The sequence below is a fragment of the Agaricus bisporus genome, assembly GCF_000300575.1.
Source record: "Agaricus bisporus var. bisporus H97 unplaced genomic scaffold AGABI2scaffold_13, whole genome shotgun sequence".
Classification (NCBI taxonomy): Eukaryota; Fungi; Basidiomycota; class Agaricomycetes; order Agaricales; family Agaricaceae; genus Agaricus; species Agaricus bisporus.
In genome coordinates this window covers 1-23,647 of record NW_006267348.1, presented here as the reverse complement: position 1 = coordinate 23,647, position 23,647 = coordinate 1, and the positions used below count along the sequence as shown (strand labels likewise).

Below are 23,647 nucleotides of genomic sequence, written 5' to 3'. Positions count from 1 at the left end.
AAAATATCCTTATCACACTAGTGTTCAAAATAAATAACGATATACAGTATCAACATGATACGACTACGAATAATGCCCAGTACACCTAGATAATAGCACAAAGTAAACAATAATAACAAACTGAAGAGCCTTTTTAACATCTCGACAACTTTCGAGCACAATAATTGGAACCCTCTAATCTGAAATCTATAGCGGAGAAATGTCAATCCCAACATTTCTCTCTCTCCCTATCTAGTTCCATCCAATCATCCAAACTAAAGATAAAAGGGAGCGCCGACCACATTTCTTCGCTCAACATCTGTTGACGACGCACAAAAGATATATGGCACGTCTTGCAAAGACCGTTGTCTATAAGCACGTCATGCTCGCGATAAAAGTCCAAGTAACAAGCCACAGTCCATCCAGTGACTATCTCGGGTATTTTTTGTCTAGTGTGGATGCATTTCGGGTCGCCGCAGCAGGTAGTAGCACCTTCAACTCCTTCTGGAGGAACTGCGAGGCTGACGGAGTACCTATTTTGAAGCATCAAAAGCTTTTCGCGGCCGAGAAGAGCGGTGCGTAGATCATCTGGGCAAAGTCGAAGTTTCTGCCCAGCCCAATCTGCTCCTTCGATGGATTTAATGAGAGGGTGACTGCTGATGCAGTACATAATAGAAGGTATGATCCAGGGAAGGTCAAATTCGCGTGCGACCTGAAGAGCAGCAAAGGGTGTATTGTCGACCGGGGGTATTGTACGGGTCTGATCACGCTGGTGCCACGCCTCCAGGGTGGTCGGGAACGTTACAGACAAGTGCTGCAATGCTCGTCTGCGAAGGTATTGTACGTCATATTTCGTGCTCAGTCGCAGGACGCCGGCTACGATGACAAGTTCGGTTTTCGAAGGCGGAGGTTCAAAAAAGCTGAAGAAAAAATGAGCAGGGTTAATAATAGGAAGCGAGGAAGCCGGAATTAGTTCAAAGAGCGACGTACCCAGAGTCAAAGATTGCATTCAGGAAATACCGGACATCTTCGGTCGCGTCGTATAGGCGTACGACAGGGCAACTGTCTAGGGCAAGGTTGCCTTCAGGAGGGGGAGGAAATGCCAGCATATCCTTGAAGACGGACGACCTGGCAGCTAAAAGGCCGCTGTAGACTCTGAACAAGGCATTGTCGGTTTGGAGAATGATATTCCCGTCCTCAAACCAGATGTCGTCTCGGGGAAGTTCGTGTAGAGAGTGAAGTTCCGATTGAATGTCGTTGTCGACGACAGGAGAGAGGTGCATGGCAGTCCAAAGTCAAATATTAGCAAAGAAGAAGATTAGAAGGAAATTGTGGGCCCGAAGAGAAAATTTTAAGGCGAGAGGCAGGGAGGGTATCGACGGTCCAGAAACGATCACTTCGAGTCCCGCCAGTTATAAAGCTACCTCCGCACGTGCCCGGCCCTTGCCTTTTTCGTATAGCTCGCCGCTCTGCGACACTTTCTGCTTACTGACGAGCACCCTCCCTCGCTTCCAATTAAATCCATCTTGTAACCGGTCCTTTCGCCACTTCAGGTCTTCCACCGGAGCAACTCTGCCTCCAAAGCCCTTGGACTGGAAACGTGGCATATTTCAATCCAGGGCCAGCCTTGACTACACCATATGTAAGTGTAACAATTAAGCGGAACCACGAGTGCGCTCCAAGCTCTGTACTTATGCCGAAATGGACGATCGGCGTTTTCGCGGCTTTTACCCTCTCCGAACCTGATAAATTTCTATAATCTATAATTAGAAGTGCCTTGAGCCCCTAATTGTATGTAACTGAACTGGCCACACACACCTTGAATCGGATGCACAAACGCAAGTCGAGTTCGCCGCTCACCCTGTAATATGGAGAGAACATTGAGGCATATATGCGTAAACAATGACCTCAGCGACACCACTTCGGCTCCAACCGCTCCTTAGGTGAATCATATAACAACCCGACCAGCGCAAGCGGACTCTTCATCCACATACTATCATCATGTACACCGTACGTCTTCTCAGCCTAGAACCATTCACCCCTCTTTACTCACTTCGTAACTTATAGACCACTGAAATGCCTATCAACTTCCATTGCGGAAACCCCAACTGTAACTGCGGCGAAAAGTATCGTATCTTCTCCTTTTTTTACGTTATCAACTACTGACATTGCCGTTTCTAGCTGCGGTTGCGAGCAAGGGAATTGCAAATGCGGTTCCAAGTAAATTAAAAGGTCGTTCAGAACATGCTTGCGATCTTTCACAGAACGTATTCTTTATGTAGTTGTATCATAAATGAATGTCATGCTTTCCAAACAGTTGTTTCAACTTCCGAAGAATTGTTCATCGCAAGGTAGTGTTCGTAGTGTTCGAAAAGTTGCATAACCGGTAATGGCAGCTGGTAGCCAACAGGTTATAAATTACGACTTGTTGGTATAGCTACCCCGATGTCTGGGTCTTGGAGTCACAGATGAGGCAATAACGCCAAGCGCCACTCCGACGCCTCCAAAACGGTGGGTTTATTGGCGAAACTAGAAGACGTCTTTAGAGGCGTTATTCTTAGCGGAGAAAACATAGTTATGTTATAAGTAACATAGTATGCGCCACTGGTTTCAACGGTGGACTCAGGCATTGGAGCAACTCTATATATTCCATGAGTCGTTTAAGCGCGACCTCACCCCGAGTGATTTGTACTTGAGTCTGCTCAACCTGGAAATGATGGCTCTCCCGTTTGCTTCTATATTAGATCTCTCGGCGTATGAAATTTCACCGATATGTGCTTGAGAATTTTAAAAAGGAGTAATCATTATTCAAACTCGAGCGGCATTACCACTATGATTAACATCTTAAAAGCTGCTCCTCCGCCACAGAAATTTCGTTCCGATAATTATTGGCAAAAGTTCAAAAAATGTCCAAGATCATACACATAAAACAGTAGTAGAGTATACATATACAAAGAACAGGTATCACCGGGAGATCAAGAGAAAGAGGTTTAATTATTGATCGGTGGTGCCAAGACCGCACCATCTCTGTGAGGGCCAGTACGGTCCGCGGCGGTCCTCGCGGATGTATGTGCATCAGGACGTTGTGCCGAACCGGAACCAGAAGCGAAACCACGGGCAGGGTCATTGGCACGACCTGACGTCCCCTTGCGTTCCTCCCAATTCAAGTCGAAACTAAGAGAGATCAGCAACGCCATCAACAGGGAAAAAACATATTACTCACGCGTCGGACCGCCATTCAGCACCCGCAGCAGCAGCCGCTTCCCTCTCGTCGGTCCTATTTACCCATCCAGAAGGGTTTCCCTCCTTCAAAAGTGAATCACGCTTGTGACTGACGACTTTAAAGTGGGAAGCCTTTTCAGCTTGCGATCCCCTGACTGATCCCTTGATTGACCCTTCTCCTCCCTCCTTTTCCTTCTTGAATAACTAAAACGAAACCATGAGCAACGGGACCAACAGGGTAAAGCACAAGCAGATACTTACGCTCATAAGTGCGTCAGTCTGACTCTCACCCTCCGTACGTTTCGCGGTATCCATCCTGTCTCTGACTGCCACCAACTGTCCATCGATATACTCCAAACCGGTAATCAAAGCATCCTTGATCGCTTTCTGGATTTGTTTCTTGATCAATACCGTCGCGAGTGGCTTCAAAGTCTTGTACAAGAAATCATGCTTCGAGTCCCTGATCGAGAATTTCAAAGTGTCGACCTTGACTTGGACGTCTTGAACTTTGAAGACAGACGTCTTGTCTTTGGTGGGTGAGTGAAGCGTGATCAGAGCCTATACCCAGATGAGCAAATAGTCTCAAGGGCGAAGGCAAAAATTAATACGAACACTCAGTCCTTGCCCGCCCAAAACAACGTCAGCCAACCCCGAGTCGGTCATCCTAGGCATACCCTTCTTCCTATAATAAAACGCGACGTCCCTCATATCTGCTTGCATTTGTTGGAGATCCAACGTGATGCGATGATGACTGGCATCGGTGATAGCAGCATATGGAGAAAACTTGATATAGTTGTTGGCTTCGACAGCAAGGATGTTCGGGAAGAGATTTCGGCCTTGGAGCGTCAAGTTCTCAACGACGAGGTCGAGAGCATCGTCTGTATATTCAATGCGTGGGATCGGGACGTAACCGACCTAGTTTCAATCGACGTGAGTCAGATAATTCGTGCCTTCTCGACCGATATCTTACCTGATTGATTATCTGCGGCAAAACGACTTTACGAATATCGTTCCAGAGCTCGGGTTTGAATTTGAGACTTCCCTCGCTATCAAAGAGTAAATCTTTGGTGAGACGAGCCCAATCTTCTCCGAATCGTTTGTTCATCTAGATATGACTTGAGCTCGTGTATCTTCAAAAGTATACGCAAACGACTTACAGGATCTTCGCCCATAGCATTGAACCAAGCGCTAACACTGTTGAACATGTTGTCAAAGTGTTTCCTATACTTGTCGTCATAAAAGTGGCGACCGCTTTCCCGCAACTCGCGACCTTGCTCATTACATGTCGAATCAATAACATATCCGGGCTCAAGGAGAATCTGGATACAAAAACATGAGTGAACAATCAATGGAGTGATTGGCGCAAGTCCATACCTTGCGAACATATGTATCAACATTCTCGAACCAATGACGAAGTTCGGGATCGCGTCGCGAATCATCGATAAGGATATTGATCGAGTCAAAGATGGTGTCTAGTGACGTGTTGTTCGCGAAGCGTTCGAGCAGAGTGCGGACCTCGCGCCACGCAAGGTTAACCTGGGGATCCTGTGTAGACACGTCAGCTTCTGAAGATACTTATACCAACTCGACTTACCGACATGATGCCTTGGGCTGATTGTCCGCCACCAGAGGTAGCAGTTTTACCATGTTTAGCATATTCTTCGATATAATTGAGCAGCCAACGGATAGAGTCTTGATAATCGTCGTGTTGCTGACATTCCATGATGACCTTCTTGGCCCTATAAATAAATCGATCGCGTCGTTCTTCAGGAAAGTACTCTTCGGTCAAGAATTGACGACCCTGTTGGTAGCGATCACGAGCAAAGTCCTTGTGCTGGTTCGGGATACGGTCAGAGAAAGTTTGCTACAAAGAGAAGTCAGCAAAAAGGTGGTGATATAAGAAATGAAGCGCATACAGTGACTCCCTTCATTCTGTCCATGAAGCCGGCCTTTTTCGCTTGGGTTTCCTGGCCTGGTGCGTCGGAGGAACGAACGTCTTCAGCATGCTGACGGGCCTCAGAGGCGACTTGTCGGCCAGTTTCTTTACCTTGACCGACAAGGCGTTCCTTGCCTTCACGACGAGCTTCGTCGAGATTACGAGACGTATCTCCATTACGCAAACGAGTCTCGCCCTCTTCACGAGTGACAGCAGCACCGGTTCCGGGAAGAGGTACCTCGAGAGGAGACGAACCCGAGGGACCAGTAGGACTGCCGTCGTCGTCAATGAACTTGTTGGCCTCGTCGGGGTCATCAGCACGCCGAAGGGCGTCTTCAGAGGGGGCCATAACTTCGGCTGCTTTGGTGGCGGTCTTGGAAAGAAGATCTCGGCCAATAACAGAGAGATCGGACAAGAGTTTGCGAGCCTCCGAGTTTGTCATGACAATACGAAGAAGTGTACGTAGGTGACGGACAGCTAGAAAAAAGGTGAGTTACGAGTCGAGAGCATAGCAAAGAATCGCACCTTGTTGACTGTCAGATTGGGCAGTCTGCCTGTCGACAGGAAGACGTTGGTTGACATCGCCTGGAGCAAGCGTTTCACGGTCAATGTCGCGGGTGTGCCAGATGAATTGCTGCAAGAGCTCATCGGCGTTCTTGTCGCGTACAATGTCACGGGCAGTATTGAGGATGTCACGTGTGTCCTGGACGAGCTTGCGACCGTCTGGGGAGAGCTCATTGACGTTGACGGGAGGGTGGTCGCCGAGATAATTCAGAAACGAGTCTATTTGCGTGTTCGAGGGAAGTCGCCCCCGACGGAAAGCCTCGACGACGCCGTAGAGATGGAGCTAATAGCAGATTGAGTATAACCATTGCAACAGGGCATGACATCAGCTTACCTTTCGGTCGATATCTTTGTCCTTTTGGACTCTGTCGACGGGAGCGGCGACGGAGCCTTTCGCGGGGTGTTCACTGGTATCTTTCTTTGCAGGAGGAAGAGACATGGTTTTAGATCAGGAAGAAGGGACAACAGTGGCCAGCTTAAGTAGAAACTGTGGATCTCTTGCAATGGGCCGTGACGTCAGCGTATCGCGTCGACAGGCCAATGACTGTCTCACTGTGCACCACTGCGATTTTGTTGAAGCGTCACGCGATCCGAGTGCTCCGTCGTCAGCTCCACTGACGTGGACGATTGCAACATGAGCTGGTCATCGTAAATCGCTAAAGAACAAAGCGATTATCAGCCCACAGCTCCATCGTCGTCTACTCACGTCAGGGTCAACAAGAGAAACCAAACGCGGTAATTTCACATCCGAGCAAGCCAAGCCATTGCGCTGATCGACGAAAGGGGCAAGGTATGAGAAAAATGAACCCCACCCGGATTGAACGGATGACCTTGAGGAAGCCAAGCTGGAATCTCACGCTCTACCGCTGAGCTAGGGGTCCATACGTGGGAGGGGTGGGAGGGCAGGGCTGGAGAGAGGAGCGTGGGAAGATGGACTGGTCGGTGGAATTCATATTGCGAGAGAAGGGCCAGCAGTGGGCAGGCCCATGTTTCTCGCCCGCCTCTCTCTGCGCCTGCGTCTGAGGAAGAAACCACGCCGGGAGCTGCCCCGCCTGCCGCCCGAGATATGGGTCGCCATCATGCGCTGTGCCGCTGAGCCGTCCGGCCCCTTCACTGGCCCCCACGGCCGCCTCGACTCCCCCGTCTCCTTCCTCGATGTCTCCTCTGACCACGCCGATCTTCTCCGCCGCCTTGCTGTCTACCGTGCCGCCCTCGGCTGCAAGGCCACGATGAGCCGCGTCTGTCGGCACTGGCACCTCTGGGCGCAAGAGCTCCTCTACGAGTTCATCTGGATATCCCGGGCCCGCCAGGCCCGAGCGCTGGCCGCTGCACTGGCGCTGAACAACGACCTCGGGCCGTGCATCCGGCGTCTGCACATTGAGACGTTTACGCTCGAGCGCTGCGATCCGGGTGACCTGCGCACGATCATCGAACACGCGCCCCGCCTTGCCGCCTATTCCGACTACCTCTCCATCCGCCGCCAGCCTTACTCTTCTCCCGATCACCTCCTCGCCAGTCTCGCTCGGCCCGGCAACACCCTCAAGCGGCTCTCGTGGACCAACTACGACTACGACCGCCGGGACCAATCGGGCTGCATCTCGTTCTTTCTCCGCCTCAGCCCCGCCCTCGGCAGAACGGCGAGCGAGCTCGACTACCTTGAGCTCTCCCTCTGCGCCACCAACCTCGTCAAGCCGCAGCTGCCGACCTCGGCCCCCTCCCCCGTGATACCGGTGGACCTGCCTGCGCTGCGAACTCTAAAGTTGACGCTGGACAACATCACGTTTTCGGTGCTGTCGCACTGGACACTGCCGTCGCTGCAGAATCTGTCGGTGCTCTCCACCGACTTTTCCTACACCGGCGACGGCTTTGCGCTCTTTTTCCAGGTGCACGGCCACAACATCGTCCAACTCGAGCTCGGCCACTCGACCGGCGCCATCGAGGAATATTACCTCACCTCCCACGCCGTCCACCGTCTCCAACCCAGCCCCAGCTCCAACCTCGCCGCATGGTGTCCCAATCTCCGCGAGTTCATTTGCAGCGCACACGCAGAATGGAACTGGCAGTCCCCCGACTGGATCGCTCCCCATCTCCTTCTTCCTGCTCATCCCAACCTCCGTCTCATTGCTGTCAGAGACATGAACAAACGTCTCCTCGACGACCTCGAACTCTTTCTCGTCAGACGCTCAGACCGTCTTCGCCCTGGACATGGCCCCTTTTTCCGTCTCGCAGAACAGATTCGATCTCTCTTGCGTTCTGACGCTTTTCCCCAGCTACAGATCATACGCGACATGAGCTGGGAAAGCGCCCTTATGCGTCGTGTCCAGCGCATGCCATTACCTCAAGACCCCATGCGCTTTGACGTCTGGGATATGTTACCCCATAGCACAAATCTGGATGAAATTGATTTTGGAAAGTCGTTGAGTGCGTTTTGGAAAAACGTCGGTGATAACTGTGCGACGAGAGGTGTACAGGTGCAGGATTGGACTGGTCAGACTTGTTATACCACTTGAAAATACCCCTTGGATCATTTGTATTAGAACATGTATCTTGGCAATGCACATATGTATTCAGTTACGGATAGTGGGCAGCGGATCAAAGATACTATAGGGTTGAGTCTTCCGCCTCGTCAACGCGCCACCGACCAAGACGACCACCAACGCCATATATACCCATTTCCTCCACCACTTGGTTCTCGTATACGCGCCTATCGTCGGCGGTCCTGTAGGCCGAGAAGGAAGCGACTTGACGAGACGGCTCGCACCCTTGAGCGATTTGCTCGTGTAGGGAGGGAAGCGGAATCCAATGATTTTGTCGGTCCAGCTTGGTGCGTCTATCGATGACCTCAAGTGCGTGAACATGTCAAACGAATATTTGCCGGTATGGTATCCATCTAAAAAGAGTTATTTCGACAACATCAACGACACAAGCTCAACTCACTTCCACTGGGACCGATCCCACCGAAGGGCAATCCATCGACTGGGGAACCAGGTTAAATGAATCCAGTAATGAAACGAAGCACGTACTTCCGAGATGAAGAAGCACTTCGTTTGCTACAGCTGAGCCGGATTGTGTCGAGCTGAAAACTAGGAGCACGTTAGCATTCAAGAGGGTGAGAGAATTATGACTTGCCCTTTTGTTTGTATGCATCGTCGTTTGAGAAAACGTATAGCGCAAGTGGATGGTCGTGCTGGTTGACGTAGGCAATGGCCTCGTCTACATCATGAACCGGGAAAATGGGAAGAATAGGTCCAAAGATTTCTCTGGCATTTCATCGTAAGACACCAGCATAGAAAAGCAGGTCAGAACTTACTCGCGCATCAGAGAATCACCCGGTCCTACGTCCTTGACAACTGTGGGCGCAATAAATTTGGTGGCCTCGTCCGCCTCACCACCAATCGCAACAATGCCCTTTGTATTATCCAAAAGTCCCTTGACGCGGTGAAAGGCTTGAGGGGAGACTAAACGTGAATAGGCACCGACACTGGCAGTAGAGTAGGGATAAAACTGGTCCATCCTGCGAGACATTTCAGAGTTTGAAAGGGTATAAAACGTAAGACATACTTGTCTTTGAGCAATCCGACGAATTTATCTTGAATACCTTTCGGGATGAGGACGTAATCTGGGGCGACGCAAGTTTGACCAGCATTGACGACCTTTCCCCAAAGGATTCTCCTGGCGGCAAGTTCCAAATCACAATTGGGATCAATGAAGACGGGCGATTTTCCTGGTGGTTTCATGAGTTTGATGATTAGAGAGTTAGAGACGCCGTACCTCCGAGCTCCAATGATACGGGGGTAAGGTGTTTAGCTGCTGCCTCGCTCACAATACGACCCACTCGTCCATTTCCAGTAAAGAGGACTGTGACGATCAGAAACTGATCGAGACTATATATTGATGTGACTTACTGTGGCCCCAAGGCAAATCCAATAGTTTGGTAGTTTCAGGTATTGCGCCGTTCACGACTGCAAAGACATCTGAATCAAAGTATTGAGGGACAAGTTCAGCGTAGAGGGAGCTGATGCGGGGCGTCGACTCGGAGGGTTTGAGAACGACAGTGTTGCCGGCGGCGATGGCGCCAACCTGGTCATAGTATTAGAACGACAACTAAAAAGTATGGCCGAGCTCACCAGTCCACTAAAGGAAATCCAGACGGGATAGTTGAAGGGGCTGATGACGAGGACGACACCCTTGGGTTCCTTGTAAATAACAGGTCTCATTGGAAACCCATTCAAGGAGAACGGGGGTCGTTCTGGCTTGGACCACTTTTCAACGTTAGCCCAGGCATCAAGGGCGTTCCCTATGGAGGCGTCAATCTCGAGGCTACAGCATAGTCATGAGTGAAACGGAAAGGAACAAGAATGAAGTTCGTACAAACGAGTCTCGAACGTTGGTCTTCCCAAATCGGCGGCAAAGGCATCCTCGAACCGTTTCGAGTTGTCCCTCAACATGTAAGCCAGCTGGAGCAGTAGGTATTTGCGGTATCCAATGTCTTTCGACTTGCCGGAACGGAATCCATCGTGAAGCCTAGCGTGAATCTACAAAGTATTAGAATGGGTTACGACTCTGATTAGATGCAAGTGCTGACCCTCTCGATCTCTTCCAAAGGAGTAAACTTGAGCTCGGACATGGGTGGACCAGGGAAAGCAATGTAGGAACGCCTCCCACGCGTGCACCATCAACTTATGCCTAAAACAGTTCAGACACTGGCGTTAATACCCCAAGTCAACTCAACGCCGACAGGCACGGCTGTGGCTATGCACGGGAATAGCCGAAATGGGACACGGCGCGCCGAGATTGCACAGGCCAGCCAGCAATGTCTTCCGCTGCTGGGCTCTCCCGCAGACGCGTCGCACAGACCACCACAAACGACGACGACGACGACAATAGGCGCCCGACGTCGCTCTCAGCGTCCCCCATCCACTCCCCTCACAATGGCTCCGCAACACCCCCCACTGCCCTCCACGCCGGCTCAGCTTTCGAAGGCGGCAGCAAAATCGCATATGATCCTAGAGACCTCGCACAGGAGGCGAGCGACGAAGCCAGGCTCGGTGGTAAAATGCCAAAGCTGACGCTCATGGAGGAGGTTCTGCTGCTAGGCCTCAAGGATAAACAGGTCCGGTCTCTCTTTAACCGCTTTACTCCTTCATTTACCTCTTCATAGGGCTATCTTTCGTTCTGGAACGATAATATCTCGTATGCTCTCCGAGGTTGTATCCTAATAGAACTGGCTCTCAGACGACGCATTGCTCTCGTCAAAGACCCAAACCGACGGCGACTCCTCCTACCCGAAAGACTCGTCGAAGTCATCAACGACAGACAGACCGGCGAAACTATCCTAGATGAAGCACTCAAACTCATGAGAATGCAACAAGCCACAGAAAAACTCAGCGTAAACAGCTGGGTCGATCTCCTCTCAGGTAACCCTCTTTCTTCTTCCATCACTTTCTCTGATAAAACATTAGGCGAAACATGGAACGTCATGAAGATCGGCTTCCAGCTAAAGCAGGTCCGAGAACGCCTCGCAAAAGGCCTCGTCGACAAGGGCGTCTTACGCACCGAAAAACGTAACTTTCTGCTATTCGATATGGCTACCCATCCCGTAGCCGACGTCCGTACAAAAGAATCCATCATCTCCCGCGTCGTCTCCCTCCTCACCTCCACCACCTCTGCCGTCCCTCCCAGCGCCCTCGACATTGACGGTGTCCAGTGTCGAACCGCCCGCGCCGTCTGTCTCGCCTGCACCGCATATACCGCCAGCGTCTTGGATAATGCCTTTGGACGTCTGGATTACGAAGCCAGAGAGCTCGCCTTTCAGAGGTGCGATGAAATTTTGGCCGAATTCATGGTCTGGCCCTTTGGAAGCGGCTCAACCGATGCCGGCACCCCGAGGAAACGATCCCAGTCGAGGATCGCTATGGGCAGCGATGGCAGTGGCAGAGAATCCGTCCTCGGCTTAGTCTCCGAGGTCAAGAGAGAAATGGTCAGCGACGAAGACGTTGGGTTTGAGCTCGTCGCAGGCGTTCTTGAAGTCCTTTCCAAGCTCGATTCCCTTTTGTAATTAATTTAATACCCATGACTATCTCTGCTACCGTTATACAAGGACTTTCATTCCCTCGGACGTTTCACGCAGTCAAGGTCGCAATCGTTGGCATCAACGCTTCTGAATGCCTTTCTAAGTAGGACGTTACCAACCTTCTCTCCTGACTGAAATACGAAAACACACCTTGCTGCTGTAAGACTGGAGTTGTTTATGATTTCAAGACTAGTCAAGGGCTTGTGCGTGAGCCCTCATATAGTCAGGGTTGACAAGATAGAACTCGGATAAACGAGGACATCAAGCCAGCAACGAAGATACAACACATTGTCAGGACATACGGTGATCTGTAAAAGGCACGTCTTTGTCCTCCTGGGCATCAAACCTGTTCCAAATATAACGAGCCGGACTCGTGTTTGCCTCGTGTGGTCAGGGATACATAAGCCATCTGGCTGTCAAGACCAGCCTCCACCGCTCTGTGTGCCCACTTTTTTACTCCACCTCCAAGGCATGTATAAATTCCACTTTTTTGACACTAGGAATTCACATACCCGTCAAGCACAGTACCATTCCTCAGCCCACGCGGTCCGTCGTCCAACTGGATATCCAACTTGCACCTCCTTCCGACGACACACACTCCGTCCAATACTATCTGGCACCACCACCTTCGCAGCAATGTGAGCTTTTGTTATCAATTTCAACTGAGAATAAATATACTGAAATAGTGATAGCCAGCCACTAGTCAGCATCTACAACAACCGCTATACCAGACCATGTTCAATCTTTCTATAGTACCTGATCCTTGTAAGCGATATTACGCCGTTGTTAGTACCTCCATTCATTGCTACCTTTGCTAGTCATGGAGAATCTTCTGAAAGAAACAATACCTGGCGCAGAATTTGATTCCTCCGCTCGTGACCCGCCTCCTCGATGCTTTCCTAAAACGCGTGTGGATATCCTGGATCGGTGCCTATATTTCATTGCCAACTGCAGTGGTCAGAATCAGATGCGCTGGGTGGTGGGTGAGGCTGGAGTTGGAAAGTCGGCTATCATGCAGAGCGTTGTTGAATCTCCTAAGCTTAAAGTGGCCTGCCGTGCGTCGATCTTCTTTTCTGAACAAGGACGCGACGACGGAACAAAAGCCATCACGACCATTTCTCACCAGCTCGCAGCTAATTTTCCCTCATATTGGAAGGTCGTCGAGGACGAGGTTTCGCGTGTCCCATCCATCCTTCGGTCGTCGATGACAGACCAGTTTGGAAAACTTATTATTGAACCCTTCATCCAACACCCCGATCTGAAATCTGCTGGTCGTTTCTTAATCATCATCGATGGCCTTGATGAATGCAAAAACCCACGCACCCAGCTAGAACTCCTCCGTCTCATCTCTAATTTCTGCCTCAAGTACCCTTCCTCGCCCCTTGTGTGGCTCATTGCGAGCCGCCCAGAACGACACATCGCTTCCTTATTTGCTAGAGCGAGTGTCATGCCGGCATACGAGAAGGACGAAATCCTAGTAGATTCCGACGATGCCCGTGCAGATGTTGAACGGTTCCTCCAGTATAGACTGATGGAGATCAAGGAAGTCTCAGAGTTACTTGGCCCACGTTGGCCTCAGGAACCAGATTTTTGGAAACTCGCTAATGCTGCCGGTGGATTGTTTGCATATGCGCATACGTTCATCAGATATATCGGCGACCGGAACATTAGCAACCCAGCCACACAGCTCTCTAAAGTCCTAAAGCTGATTGATAACCATCCGATGACCGGCATCCCGCGAAAAGGTCACCCAATGGCTCTACTTGATGCGTTGTACGCCCAAAATTTATTCGATGCTCCTGACAAAGTCAACATACCCGCCCGAAAACTCGCACTGGCATTGGCGTCGGGTTTGTTCAAGGCTTTAGCACCACACGCATCAAACTTTGTCAGTGTGTTGTGTAATTGGTTAGCTGTGAGACGGGACGAACAAAATGCTGTTGTCGATCTGCTCGAATTTGTTGAAGCCTCAGAATTCGATAAACCACTCATCGACTACGTATCGGACTCTTTCCGATCTGTTTTTATCCGTGATATCCGACACGAAGCTCAGCAACTCAAGAGCCAATGCGCATTAAGAATCCTACAAGAGGCCCCCGATAGCATCGATTTCGGTGACGTAGATTATAGAATGGGGTGCGGCATGTTGAAGCGTGGTACTGGCACTGCTGACAGGATTTCGCTTGCTTGGCCGGGTGACCCGAATGGCAAGGGAATAAGGTTGATTTTGTATAAAATGGCGATTGGAGAGGCTGTAGCCGGGATACGGCGTGGAGATACGGCGTTCCAAGGCGGGTTCTACATTCGCCTTTTGACCAGTCGATTCGAGAAGTATGATCGTGATTTTCCATTCGATCGGTTAAATGACTTGCTATTTGTAAGTTCTCCATGGTCCATCTGTTCCACGTTCTTACGGCTGAATCGATGCACGAGGACGAATCTCGATGCCGTGACTTCAAAGAGCACGGCGTATTCGAAGAAAAGCCCCTTAAGATGGTTACCATTTCCACCATATTCGACTACGTTATGTTACAGTTCCGTCCTTCAGACACATCAGCGACGAATTTGTCTAATTCACCATGGAATTCGTTTTGCACTGTGAGTGGAATATTTGTGCCTTGCAGCAGTCTATTAAATAAGGGTTCTACAGCATGAACGGGAAGTTCAGGGGGAAGGTGAACAAGACCAGGGTTGGAAGACTGCCTTTTGGTGGCGTAAGGAGTGGTTGGGATGCGCTTTCTGCTCTGAACGGCTTAAACACCAGTGGGCTAATTGGAAGGGCCAACATCCAGATGATAAGCTCCCAATTCTGTTCACTTCGCCGGGAGCGTGTTGGGTGAAACTTCGATTTGTCGATCCAGACACTGACTCGGAGTGGATATATGGGTTTTGGTATCATCTTTCACTTGAGGAGCTGAAATTGTATGGGAGCGCTGTATGATCTAAAGCGACATTTTATCGTGAGAGTCTGAGTTATGATTCCATGGATGTTATCGTCCGATGTCGAGAGAGCCTTCGAGAATTGGCGCGACTTGCTGGCGAGTCTAAGATGTGTATACATCTCAGTCTACACTTGTCGTTCGGATTGAGGCAACTGGATCGATTATTGGCCTCAAGTACTAGCATTTTTTCGAGTGGGCGATGGGTTATCTTTATCAACCGCTGGCTGTCTATCGTTCCGTAACGCTTTTGTCACGATTTGGTGTGGTGACTAGTGCGTGTTGTCCATAAACCCAACCTTATTCCTCGTGTCAAAGAGCCCTTAGGCGACTCCCTCTCGATGCCTGCCTTTTCCTTCCACTGCCCTCGGTTTCCAGGCTTGTGTTTTCGCCGCTCACGCTCGCGGTCCCCGAAGCCGTCTCCAGCAGATCCTCGCAATGTTGCAGCTGCCCCTTCTCGTACTCCCGATCCTTCTCGCCCTTCGCCCCCTCGTCTCTCCTCTAGACTTGAGCGGGACGTGAATGCAGCTCCTAGCACTTCCCATCTATCAGTCCACGAAAATTCCATTTATCCTCACAATTCCGCTCCTGTTCCGCCCAGTGCAGTACCAATGTCCACCTCGCTCGGTTCCCTCAATCAACAAAGTACCCATCTCAAATCTCCTTCCAACCCTACGGACTCCGTCCAAGTTCATGAATCTCCTATACCCGCGACATCCCCGCAGCAACCTACCAGTGCCGAGCCTCCGATTGAATCGACGTCCAACCCCACTGACACCGTCCAAGTTCGGGAACGTCCTATACCCGTGACATCTTCTGAGCCTCTGACTGTGAGTTTTTGTTGATAAATTCCTATGGCAAATACTGACGCTTCATTTGCTACAACAGCGACAGTCGGATGGCATGTTTAATAACGCCAAGGATTTCACTATGTCTAACCCAAACTTTATTGACAACAATAATGGAACTGGTGAGAATTTAGATATACACCCACTGGTTCGCGCGCCTTGACATATTTTTTGCTAGTCGAGGTGACTACTAATATCAACAACACCATACTTAATACCCAATGTGAGCAACGGGGGGTTAGGGGGTTAGGGGCGGAGGAGAAACTACGAGCGAAGCGAGTAGTTTTGACGACGGGGCACAAGGGCTGGGAGGGGGGACCTCCGAGCCTGCCCTTTCGTCTTTAAAGACTCGTCAGGTGCCATACGTCATAAGGGCCAAGACCTCGGACATCGAGCATCTGACAAGCCGATCAGACTACTCGCCTCGCTTCCAAAGAACGAGGTACAATACATAAATAACTACCAATATAAAGAGTGGATGAAGGACCGGAATAGATAGAACTCACCTGGCTCCGGCACGAGGTGCGCTGTCTTCCCAGGGAAGACAGAACGCGTGAATTCTAAAGATAGTTATCTTATCATATGACATAGATAAGCGCGCACCTTAATATAGCAAGTTGGCGCCGACACGTGACCTGTGGGAAGAACACCCCTTCCCAACCTGAGAACCCAGAGCGTGAGAAACACGGTTAGGTCCGTTAGCGGTTAGGGGTTAGGGGTACACACTTGGTTAGTATGTTGTTAATCCAGTGTCGGATATATTAAGGCTTACCGCGAAAAAGTATTGCAATGTCCGTCTAAACGGATTAGAGCACTCGCAAGGTAAATAAACTAGACGACTTAATTACAAGGTAACTAAAACATAAGAAAAATCCCCGTCCCCAGCTGCACGCGGTTGCATAAGAGGCGTATGATTGGATGCGTTCATCACTAAAGACGAAACTCTATCCATACAAGAGTTACTGTCCAGCACCCGGAACTAACACCGATAACGAATTACAGGACATAAGTCCCCACATCATCGGGTAGATTTACCCAGGATTTACCCGGCTTCACCCAGGTAGGACAGAATAACGCTAAAGGACGGCAGAGCCTATCAATCAGCCCGTTAAAGAAATCTAATAGCCGGCAAACCAGAACCGCGGAAAGGCACGGCCTAGATCTCTATTACAGGAATGTATTCAAATGTTTAGCCACATGTCCAAGGTAGTTTGATGGGATGGATCCCGGTCGGCATCATCTTTACGATGAAGGACCTTCACTACTTGGCGGTCGTGACGCATCAAGACAGATTTGCGCCATGCGGCGGCAAGATCTATGATTTCCGTAGTCCTCTTTTTAGATACTAGGAATCGTCGATCAAGAAGTCCGAGTTTGTCAAGCCTATAGAATTGGCCATACGCACCTTCCCCTACCATACTAGGATGATACTCTGAGCCCGGAGGCAGAGCACCACCGTTTTGGCGGAGGTTAGATAGTACGACGTTCCTAAACTTGGTTTTCGACACGGCCGGATGTAGATCTTTGATCGTATCGGCTCGGCCGAAGGTCGAGACGCGAAGCGCCTCCAACCACCCGTTCTTCATCTGTTCTTCTAGTTTTCGAACGTTAAAGAAGTCCCAGGATATGTTATATTCGCTTTTTAGCACAAGCACGTCAGCCCGTGGCGGCGAGTTCTCTCGTAATCTCGTATCCCACCGTGTTTGGTAATTTTGTTTTAACCAAGAGGCGATTAACATAGGAGGATAGCCACGTGCGATGTAAATGTCCGCAACTTCTTTACACGCATCCGCAAAATCGTCAAATTGCGAGCTAAGCGTAGCCATCCGGCTCAGCTCACCGATGAATGTGCCTTTTTTGACATACAAAGGGTGAGAACTGATCCAGGGTATCCGTTCAAAGTGGTTCAGCGGTTTCCGGTACGGCTTCCATTGAAGTCGCTTACTCTTATCGAAGTAGAGTGTCATATCCAGAAACGGCATAAATTGGTTAGACGCCGACCACGTTAATGTACAGTCTGTGAATGTAACGCCCTCTCTAAGTAGATTAATAGCGTTGGCTTCGCTTGTAGCATAGACCAATGCAAGGACGTCATCAATGTAGCGTCCGTAGAACACCACATCGGGAGATTTTAATACTTCAGATCTTAATTCGTGCCAAACCCCGTAAAGGTTTGCCAAATCGGGGCTACTAGCTACCCCCATGGCAAGGCCACGTTTCTGTTTGAAATATTTCCCGTCAAACTGACATAATAGATTATCGTCCGCTGCTGATAGACATTCCCTAAACAAGTGTAAATATTCACCCGCTTTGTCTACGCTAATGTTTTCCTGTAAACTAAACCAGTGAGCGAGAGCGGCTAAAGCACAATCATGTGCGAGCGGTACATTCACATTGGGATAGAAGGCGACGACGTCGCCGGAAACAATATATAAGCGTTTCAGCACTCCGTTATCTAACTTTACGTACGGAAGCGATAATTTGTTAAGTTTTAGACTAAGGTCCTTTGTTCCATGTATAACGTACGGAGCCGATTCAATCACCGGCCTTAACATTTTTGATACAAACTTCCCTGCAGGTCCTTGAACTACTGAGTGGCACGGTATAATTGGCCTAGCAGCCGTCGGCGTCTTGTGTATTTTTGGTATCACATAAAACCTTGGGATATGACGTAAGAGATCATCTTCGTCTTCCGACAGCTGACTCATAAAATAGTCGGGAAGTTGTGGTTGGACATCCTTAACGGACGCCCATTGACTTAATTCAGTCATTACTCTAATCTTCTGACGTAAGATGGAAAGAACATCTTGTATGTCAAGCTCAACGTAATCTAGTTCAGAGTTGAGGAGCGAGTAAGTTTTATCTACGATCCAGGAACGCGGGGCAACAGCGCAACCTAAGTTTTTATCTGTGGCTAAGACGACAAGCTCGTGAGACGTCAAATAGCTCTTGAGCACGGAGACCGGGGGCGAAGGCGTTCTAATAATAGAGGACCCGCCGGTCTGGACATCAGTAGGTATCTGAGAGACCATCGAGACGATAGCCCTACCACCACATTTGATGCCGTGCTCGAATGCCCAATCTAAAGGTCCGCATCGCTTACGCGATATAGGCCGGACATAATAGTCTGGATCGAAGTTGTCTTCTACACCATCTTGTGCCTGGGCTTTCCAAAAACAGGACCAGCGGAGACGATCGACGAAATCGTCCCAGGCTTTCCAGATTAGGGGGGGTTAGGGGGGTTAGAACAGGAGCAAACGCGCCGAAGGTGCGTTTGCGACGACAGGCTGCAACGGGGGTGGAAAGCAAAATTCCACCCCAGCCCGTTTCGTCACAAAAGGACTCATCAGGCATGACGTCGTCGCGGTCCCACAGTGTCCGAACCAATCGCGCGCGAGCGCGCGAGAGGTTGTGGCAGTGCCGAGCCGTGGCAGTGCATTCCGCGGAATCCTTATGTAACGAAACATAAAAATGGAAACAAGACTTACCTAATGTCAAAAAGTACCACGCGCGAAGCGCCCAACAAGCGCTCGCGAAGCGCCGGTAGCACCCGAGGGCCGACCCGACTCAACACGAGACGCCGAAGCGCCCGCACGGGCGCTTCGCAAAAGAAGCGCCCACGGACTTATGACTGTAAATCAAGTGACTAGCGCCCGTATGATGTAGAGCGTGCGCACACATACCTTAGACGGCGACCACCGTGGGAACCTGACAGAGACGCCCGCCCTGTTCCTCCGGTTAGCCGTTAGGGGTTCCGGTTGAGGTTCGGGGTTAGGGAAACATACAGTATTAGTATGCTGACTCTGCACACGATGGTAAGATATGTGCTTACCGCAAGTCTTTTCCGCGAGGACAATACCGGGGAATTAGGGTCATCCCAGTATACCGACTTTGAGCAACTATGTGATTAAATTCAGCGTAACCGACCCACAGAAATCTACTACCAAACAAAGAGATCCGAAAAGCAAACAAGCTCCCAACCACCCCGCGCGGCCTGCCCGGCATATAAACATGCCGAGAACTGGAAGGACAGGTCTAGCCGACCTGCCCGACGGTTGGACCGTACACAACCCCGAGCCCTCCCTCCATGGCCCTAATGCCTAGCGCCTGACCGGCCTCGGCTTCGGGCCTCCCAACAACTCGGTTGTGTACAGCTATTAAGGTGCCCTCGGACGCAATATAGCGCGGACGTAAACGCCCTACTTAGGCAACCATACTCGTTCACTAATCTTCCCTCTCTGCAGGGTTCGACTCCTTACGAATCAGCCACGCGTCTAGCGGACCCTCACGACGAGGGGGCCTCAGTCTACGTGACGAAGGGCCAGCAGCCGCTACCTTCTCTACAATCGAAGCGCGAAGCTCCGTTTGTGTCAAAGGTGCAGACGCCACCGGCCTATTCGTCAACGCGTCGGGCGCTTCAGATGCTAGGCGATCACGGCGCTCCAGAACAGTCTTCCTCCACATGGAAGTAAGATCATACAGCTGTTTCGTACGCTTTTTTGAAACGATGAAACGGCGATCAAGAAGGCCGAGCGTATCCAGCCGCAAAAACGCCCCATGCAAACCCGTTCCGATCCAGTCGAAGTGCACGTCGCGCAAAGGCGACGTCTCCAACCTTCTCAGTTCAGGAATGAGAGACATCTTAGGGCGGGTTGACAGTACAGCCGGCGACAGACCGAGGTCCATCACCTTCGCACCGTAGGCGAGCGCGCGAAGCGCGCTCATCCATCCCGACTTCACCTGTTCTGATAGTTGTTGAACGTTAAACCAATCCCAGGAGATGTTATATTCGCTTTTGAGGACGAGCACGTCTGCCCGCAGCGGCGAGAACTCCCTAAGTCTCGCATCCCACCGCGCTCGGTAGTTATCTCTAAGCCAAGCAGCGATTAACATCGGAGGGTAACCACGCGCAATGTAAATATTCGCAAGTTCTTTACATGCCGTCGCGTAATCGTCAAATACGGACGAAAGCGTGGCTAGCCTACTCAGTTCGCCAACAAAAGTCCCTTTCTTTACATACTCGGGATGGGCGCTGATCCAAGGAAGGCATTCGAAGTGGTTCATCGGTTTCCTGTACGGTTTATGCCGAAGCGTACCGTTCTCAAAATAGAGCATCATATCCAGGAAAACCATAAAATTGCCCGAAGATGTCCACTTCAGTGTGCAGCCATCGAAATGAAGATTGGCAGAGAGAACCTCTTCGGCCTCCTTTTCGTCGCTCGCGTAAACGAGCGCTAGACAATCATCGATATATCGCCCGTAAAACGGAACGATATCACTAGTCAAAATTTCGCACTGGTTTTCGAAGTAACAGCCAAATAGATTGCATAAATCCGGGGACGAAGCGACCCCCATAGCTAAACCTCGAGCCTGTTTGAAATAACGACCCATGAACTGACACAATAACTGATCATCCGCTGCAGTCATGCAGTCCCGAAATAGCGAGAGCCATCTTGCACAAACTTCCGGCGCAAGTTCAGAGTTTTCGGCGTACCAACGGGTCAAGAATTCAAGCGCGATGTCATGCGCCATCTCGATCGGGACGTTGGGATAAAACGCAACAACGTCGCCGCTAACTAAGAACAGCCGTTTCTGCACTCCACCAACGAGCTTGGTGTACGGAAGATCAGGTAATATTTTGCTCAACTTGATTGCCAGGTCTTTCGTGCCATGGATAATGCTCCATTGTTGCGCGATGACCGGTTTGAGCAGTTTAGAGACAAACTTTCCCGCAGGTCCTTGTATAACGGAATAACACGGCAAAATAGGCCGCGCAGCGATGGGTGTCTTATGTATTTTAGGAATACAATAAAACGTCGGAATAGACTTAATCAAGTCTGCCGCACCGCCGTCCGTCAACTGACTCTGAAAAAAGTCCGGGAGTTGACTCTGTAAGGCGAACTCCTCAGCGTCGTTGGCAATCCTTAACATGAGGGCGCTTTTTTGCTTAAGAATGGCAAGGGCACCATCCAGCGGAATCTCAGTATAATCCAAAGGATTACTGAGTAGCGCAAAAGTTCTATCAATGATCCAAGAGCGCGGTGCAACTGCGCAACCTAAGTTTTTATCTGTAACTAAGACGACGAGCTCATGGGACGTCAGATAGTCACGGAGTTCGGGTATCGACGGATTGAGCGCTCGAACATTGCGTCCGCCGATACGACCGAGTTCATCGTCTGGCAATTTCGAAACTATATCAAGTATAGCCCGGTGGCCTTGAGCGATGCCGAACTCGAAACACCTATCCAGGGGCTGACACCGCTTACGCGGCTTTTCCACTCTGAAATCAGGATCAAAGTCGTCTTCAAAGTCAGCTGCGAAGCGCGTTTTCCAAAACACGCTCCATCTGAGACGATCGACGAAATCATCCCAAGCATCTAATATTAAATTCTTATTGAACTTACACGGCATCATATATTTCATGCCGGCACTCAGCTGACTCGCGATGTTCGAAGGTAATTCACATTCTATTTCGTGTATACTAGAACGGTAACGCATGGACTCTAAAACTACAATAGGAGTCCGTTCTAGTATAAACCTTGAACTTTGTCTAAGGGGTACCGTTAGTAACCAATCCGGGTACGAGGCAGGAGAATCCCACCGGAAGGCGCTCGACGCGTCGCGTATTACGATACACTCAGACTCATCCTCTACTGAGCTTTCGCCTTCCCTTTCCCTTTCCCTTGTTGTCCTCCGCCGTTTGCTCTGCCTTGAGCTCTCCGCTGACGACGCTTCTTGGACGCCGAAGTACCGCTTGAGTCCGATTGACCGGAACCGGTCGCCTGGACTTTCGCGGAAGGGCCGGCTAGAGGTTGCTTGCCCTTCGACTTCTTCTTCTTCGGACTTTGCTGATAAAGAGAGAGTAATAGAGGTCAGTGTTTCGTGGAGATGAAGTTTGGAGAGAACTTCACTCACTTTCCCCTTCCCTTTACCCTGAGGGTTAGGGGGTTAGGGGGTTAGGGGCGGAGGAGAAACTACGAGCGAAGCGAGTAGTTTCGACGACGGGGCACAAGGGCTGGGAGGGGGGACCTCCGAGCCTGCCCTTTCGTCTTTAAAGACTCGTCAGGTGCCATACGTCATAAGGGCCAAGACCTCGGACATCGAGCATCTGACAAGCCGATCAGACTACTCGCCTCGCTTCCAAAGAACGAGGTACAATACAAAAATAACTACCAATATAAAGAGTGGATGAAGGACCGGAATAGATAGAACTCACCTGGCTCCGGCACGAGGTGTGCTGTCTTCCCAGGGAAGACAGAACGTGTGAATTCTAAAAGTAGTTATCTTATCATATGACATAGATAAGCGCGCACCTTAATATAGCGAGTTGGCGCCGACACGTGACCTGTGGGAAAAACACCCCTTCCCAACCTGAGAACCCAGAGCGTGAGAAACACGGTTAGGTCCGTTAGCGGTTAGGGGTTAGGGGTACACACGTGGTTAGTATGTTGTTAATCCAGTGTCGGATATATTAAGGCTTACCGCGAAAGTGTATTGCAATGTCCGTCTAAACGGATTAGAGCACTCGCAAGGTAATAAACTAGACGACTTAATTACAAAGTAACTAAACATAAGAAAAATTCCCGTCCCCAGCTGCACGCGGTTGCATAAGAGGCGTATGATTGGTTGCGTTCATCACTAAAGACGAAAAACCATCCAAACAAGAGTTACTGTCCAGCACCCGGAACTAGCACCGATAACGAATTACAGGACATAAGTCCCCACGTCACCGGGTAGATTTACCCAGGGTTTACCCGGCTTCACCCAGGTAGGACAGAATAACGCTAAAGGACGGCAGAGCCTATCAATCAGCCCGTTAAAGAAATCTAATAGCCGGCAAACCAGAACCGCGGAAAGACACGGCCTAGATCTCTATTACAGGAATGTATTCAAATGTTTAGCCACATGTCCAAGGTAGTTTGATGGGATGGATCCCGGTCGACGTCATCTTTACGATGAAGGACCTTCACTACTTGGCGGTCGTGACGCATCAAGACAGATTTGCGCCATGCGGCGGCAAGATCTATGATTTCCGTAGTCCTCTTTTTACAGTGAAGACAATAACGACTAGCGAATTATGCCCGTG

The 23,647-nt window shown here is 50.2% G+C and overlaps 5 protein-coding genes and 1 non-coding gene across 6 annotated transcripts; 2 read left to right on the top strand and 4 right to left on the bottom strand.

Annotated features, from left to right (window-relative positions):
• Window positions 1–21: 21 nt before the first annotated feature.
• Window positions 22–1,448, bottom strand: AGABI2DRAFT_211233 (hypothetical protein). The gene is made up of 2 exons (XM_006456266.1): window positions 970–1,448; window positions 22–899 (listed from the first exon to the last, which is right to left on the bottom strand). The coding sequence occupies exons 1-2, from the start codon at window positions 1,260–1,262 to the stop codon at window positions 203–205; spliced, it is 990 nt and encodes a 329-aa protein (XP_006456329.1). The 5' UTR covers window positions 1,263–1,448; the 3' UTR covers window positions 22–202.
• A 1,398-nt stretch (window positions 1,449–2,846) lies between these two features.
• AGABI2DRAFT_188301 (hypothetical protein) lies at window positions 2,847–6,468 on the bottom strand. Its single transcript, XM_006456265.1, has 11 exons — window positions 6,036–6,468; window positions 5,663–5,984; window positions 5,118–5,614; window positions 4,796–5,065; window positions 4,576–4,746; window positions 4,359–4,520; window positions 4,172–4,306; window positions 3,814–4,116; window positions 3,463–3,759; window positions 3,203–3,405; window positions 2,847–3,153 (listed from the first exon to the last, which is right to left on the bottom strand). Exons 1-11 carry the CDS (start codon window positions 6,138–6,140, stop codon window positions 2,970–2,972), a joined length of 2,649 nt encoding a protein of 882 aa, XP_006456328.1. The 5' UTR covers window positions 6,141–6,468; the 3' UTR covers window positions 2,847–2,969.
• A 35-nt stretch (window positions 6,469–6,503) lies between these two features.
• Window positions 6,504–6,582, bottom strand: AGABI2DRAFT_t143. Its single transcript has one exon. It is a non-coding gene; the product is annotated as a tRNA-Trp (tRNA).
• A 75-nt stretch (window positions 6,583–6,657) lies between these two features.
• Window positions 6,658–10,403, bottom strand: AGABI2DRAFT_188299 (hypothetical protein). The gene is made up of 11 exons (XM_006456264.1): window positions 10,287–10,403; window positions 10,073–10,236; window positions 9,829–10,021; window positions 9,607–9,781; window positions 9,473–9,559; window positions 9,263–9,425; window positions 9,012–9,215; window positions 8,831–8,961; window positions 8,725–8,784; window positions 8,639–8,677; window positions 6,658–8,591 (listed from the first exon to the last, which is right to left on the bottom strand). Exons 1-11 carry the CDS (start codon window positions 10,326–10,328, stop codon window positions 8,269–8,271), a joined length of 1,581 nt encoding a protein of 526 aa, XP_006456327.1. The 5' UTR covers window positions 10,329–10,403; the 3' UTR covers window positions 6,658–8,268.
• Window positions 10,404–10,500: 97 nt separating this feature from the next.
• AGABI2DRAFT_195493 (hypothetical protein) lies at window positions 10,501–11,827 on the top strand. The gene is made up of 3 exons (XM_006456263.1): window positions 10,501–10,814; window positions 10,863–11,118; window positions 11,164–11,827. Exons 1-3 carry the CDS (start codon window positions 10,515–10,517, stop codon window positions 11,757–11,759), a joined length of 1,152 nt encoding a protein of 383 aa, XP_006456326.1. The 5' UTR covers window positions 10,501–10,514; the 3' UTR covers window positions 11,760–11,827.
• A 681-nt stretch (window positions 11,828–12,508) lies between these two features.
• AGABI2DRAFT_146191 (hypothetical protein) lies at window positions 12,509–16,254 on the top strand (the record flags this gene model as incomplete). Its single annotated transcript, XM_006456262.1, has 9 exons — window positions 12,509–12,539; window positions 12,593–13,666; window positions 13,688–14,155; window positions 14,236–14,372; window positions 14,425–14,709; window positions 15,130–15,543; window positions 15,602–15,709; window positions 16,057–16,083; window positions 16,153–16,254. The coding sequence occupies 9 exons, from the start codon at window positions 12,509–12,511 to the stop codon at window positions 16,252–16,254; spliced, it is 2,646 nt and encodes an 881-aa protein (XP_006456325.1).
• Between the last annotated feature and the right edge of the window lie 7,393 nt (window positions 16,255–23,647).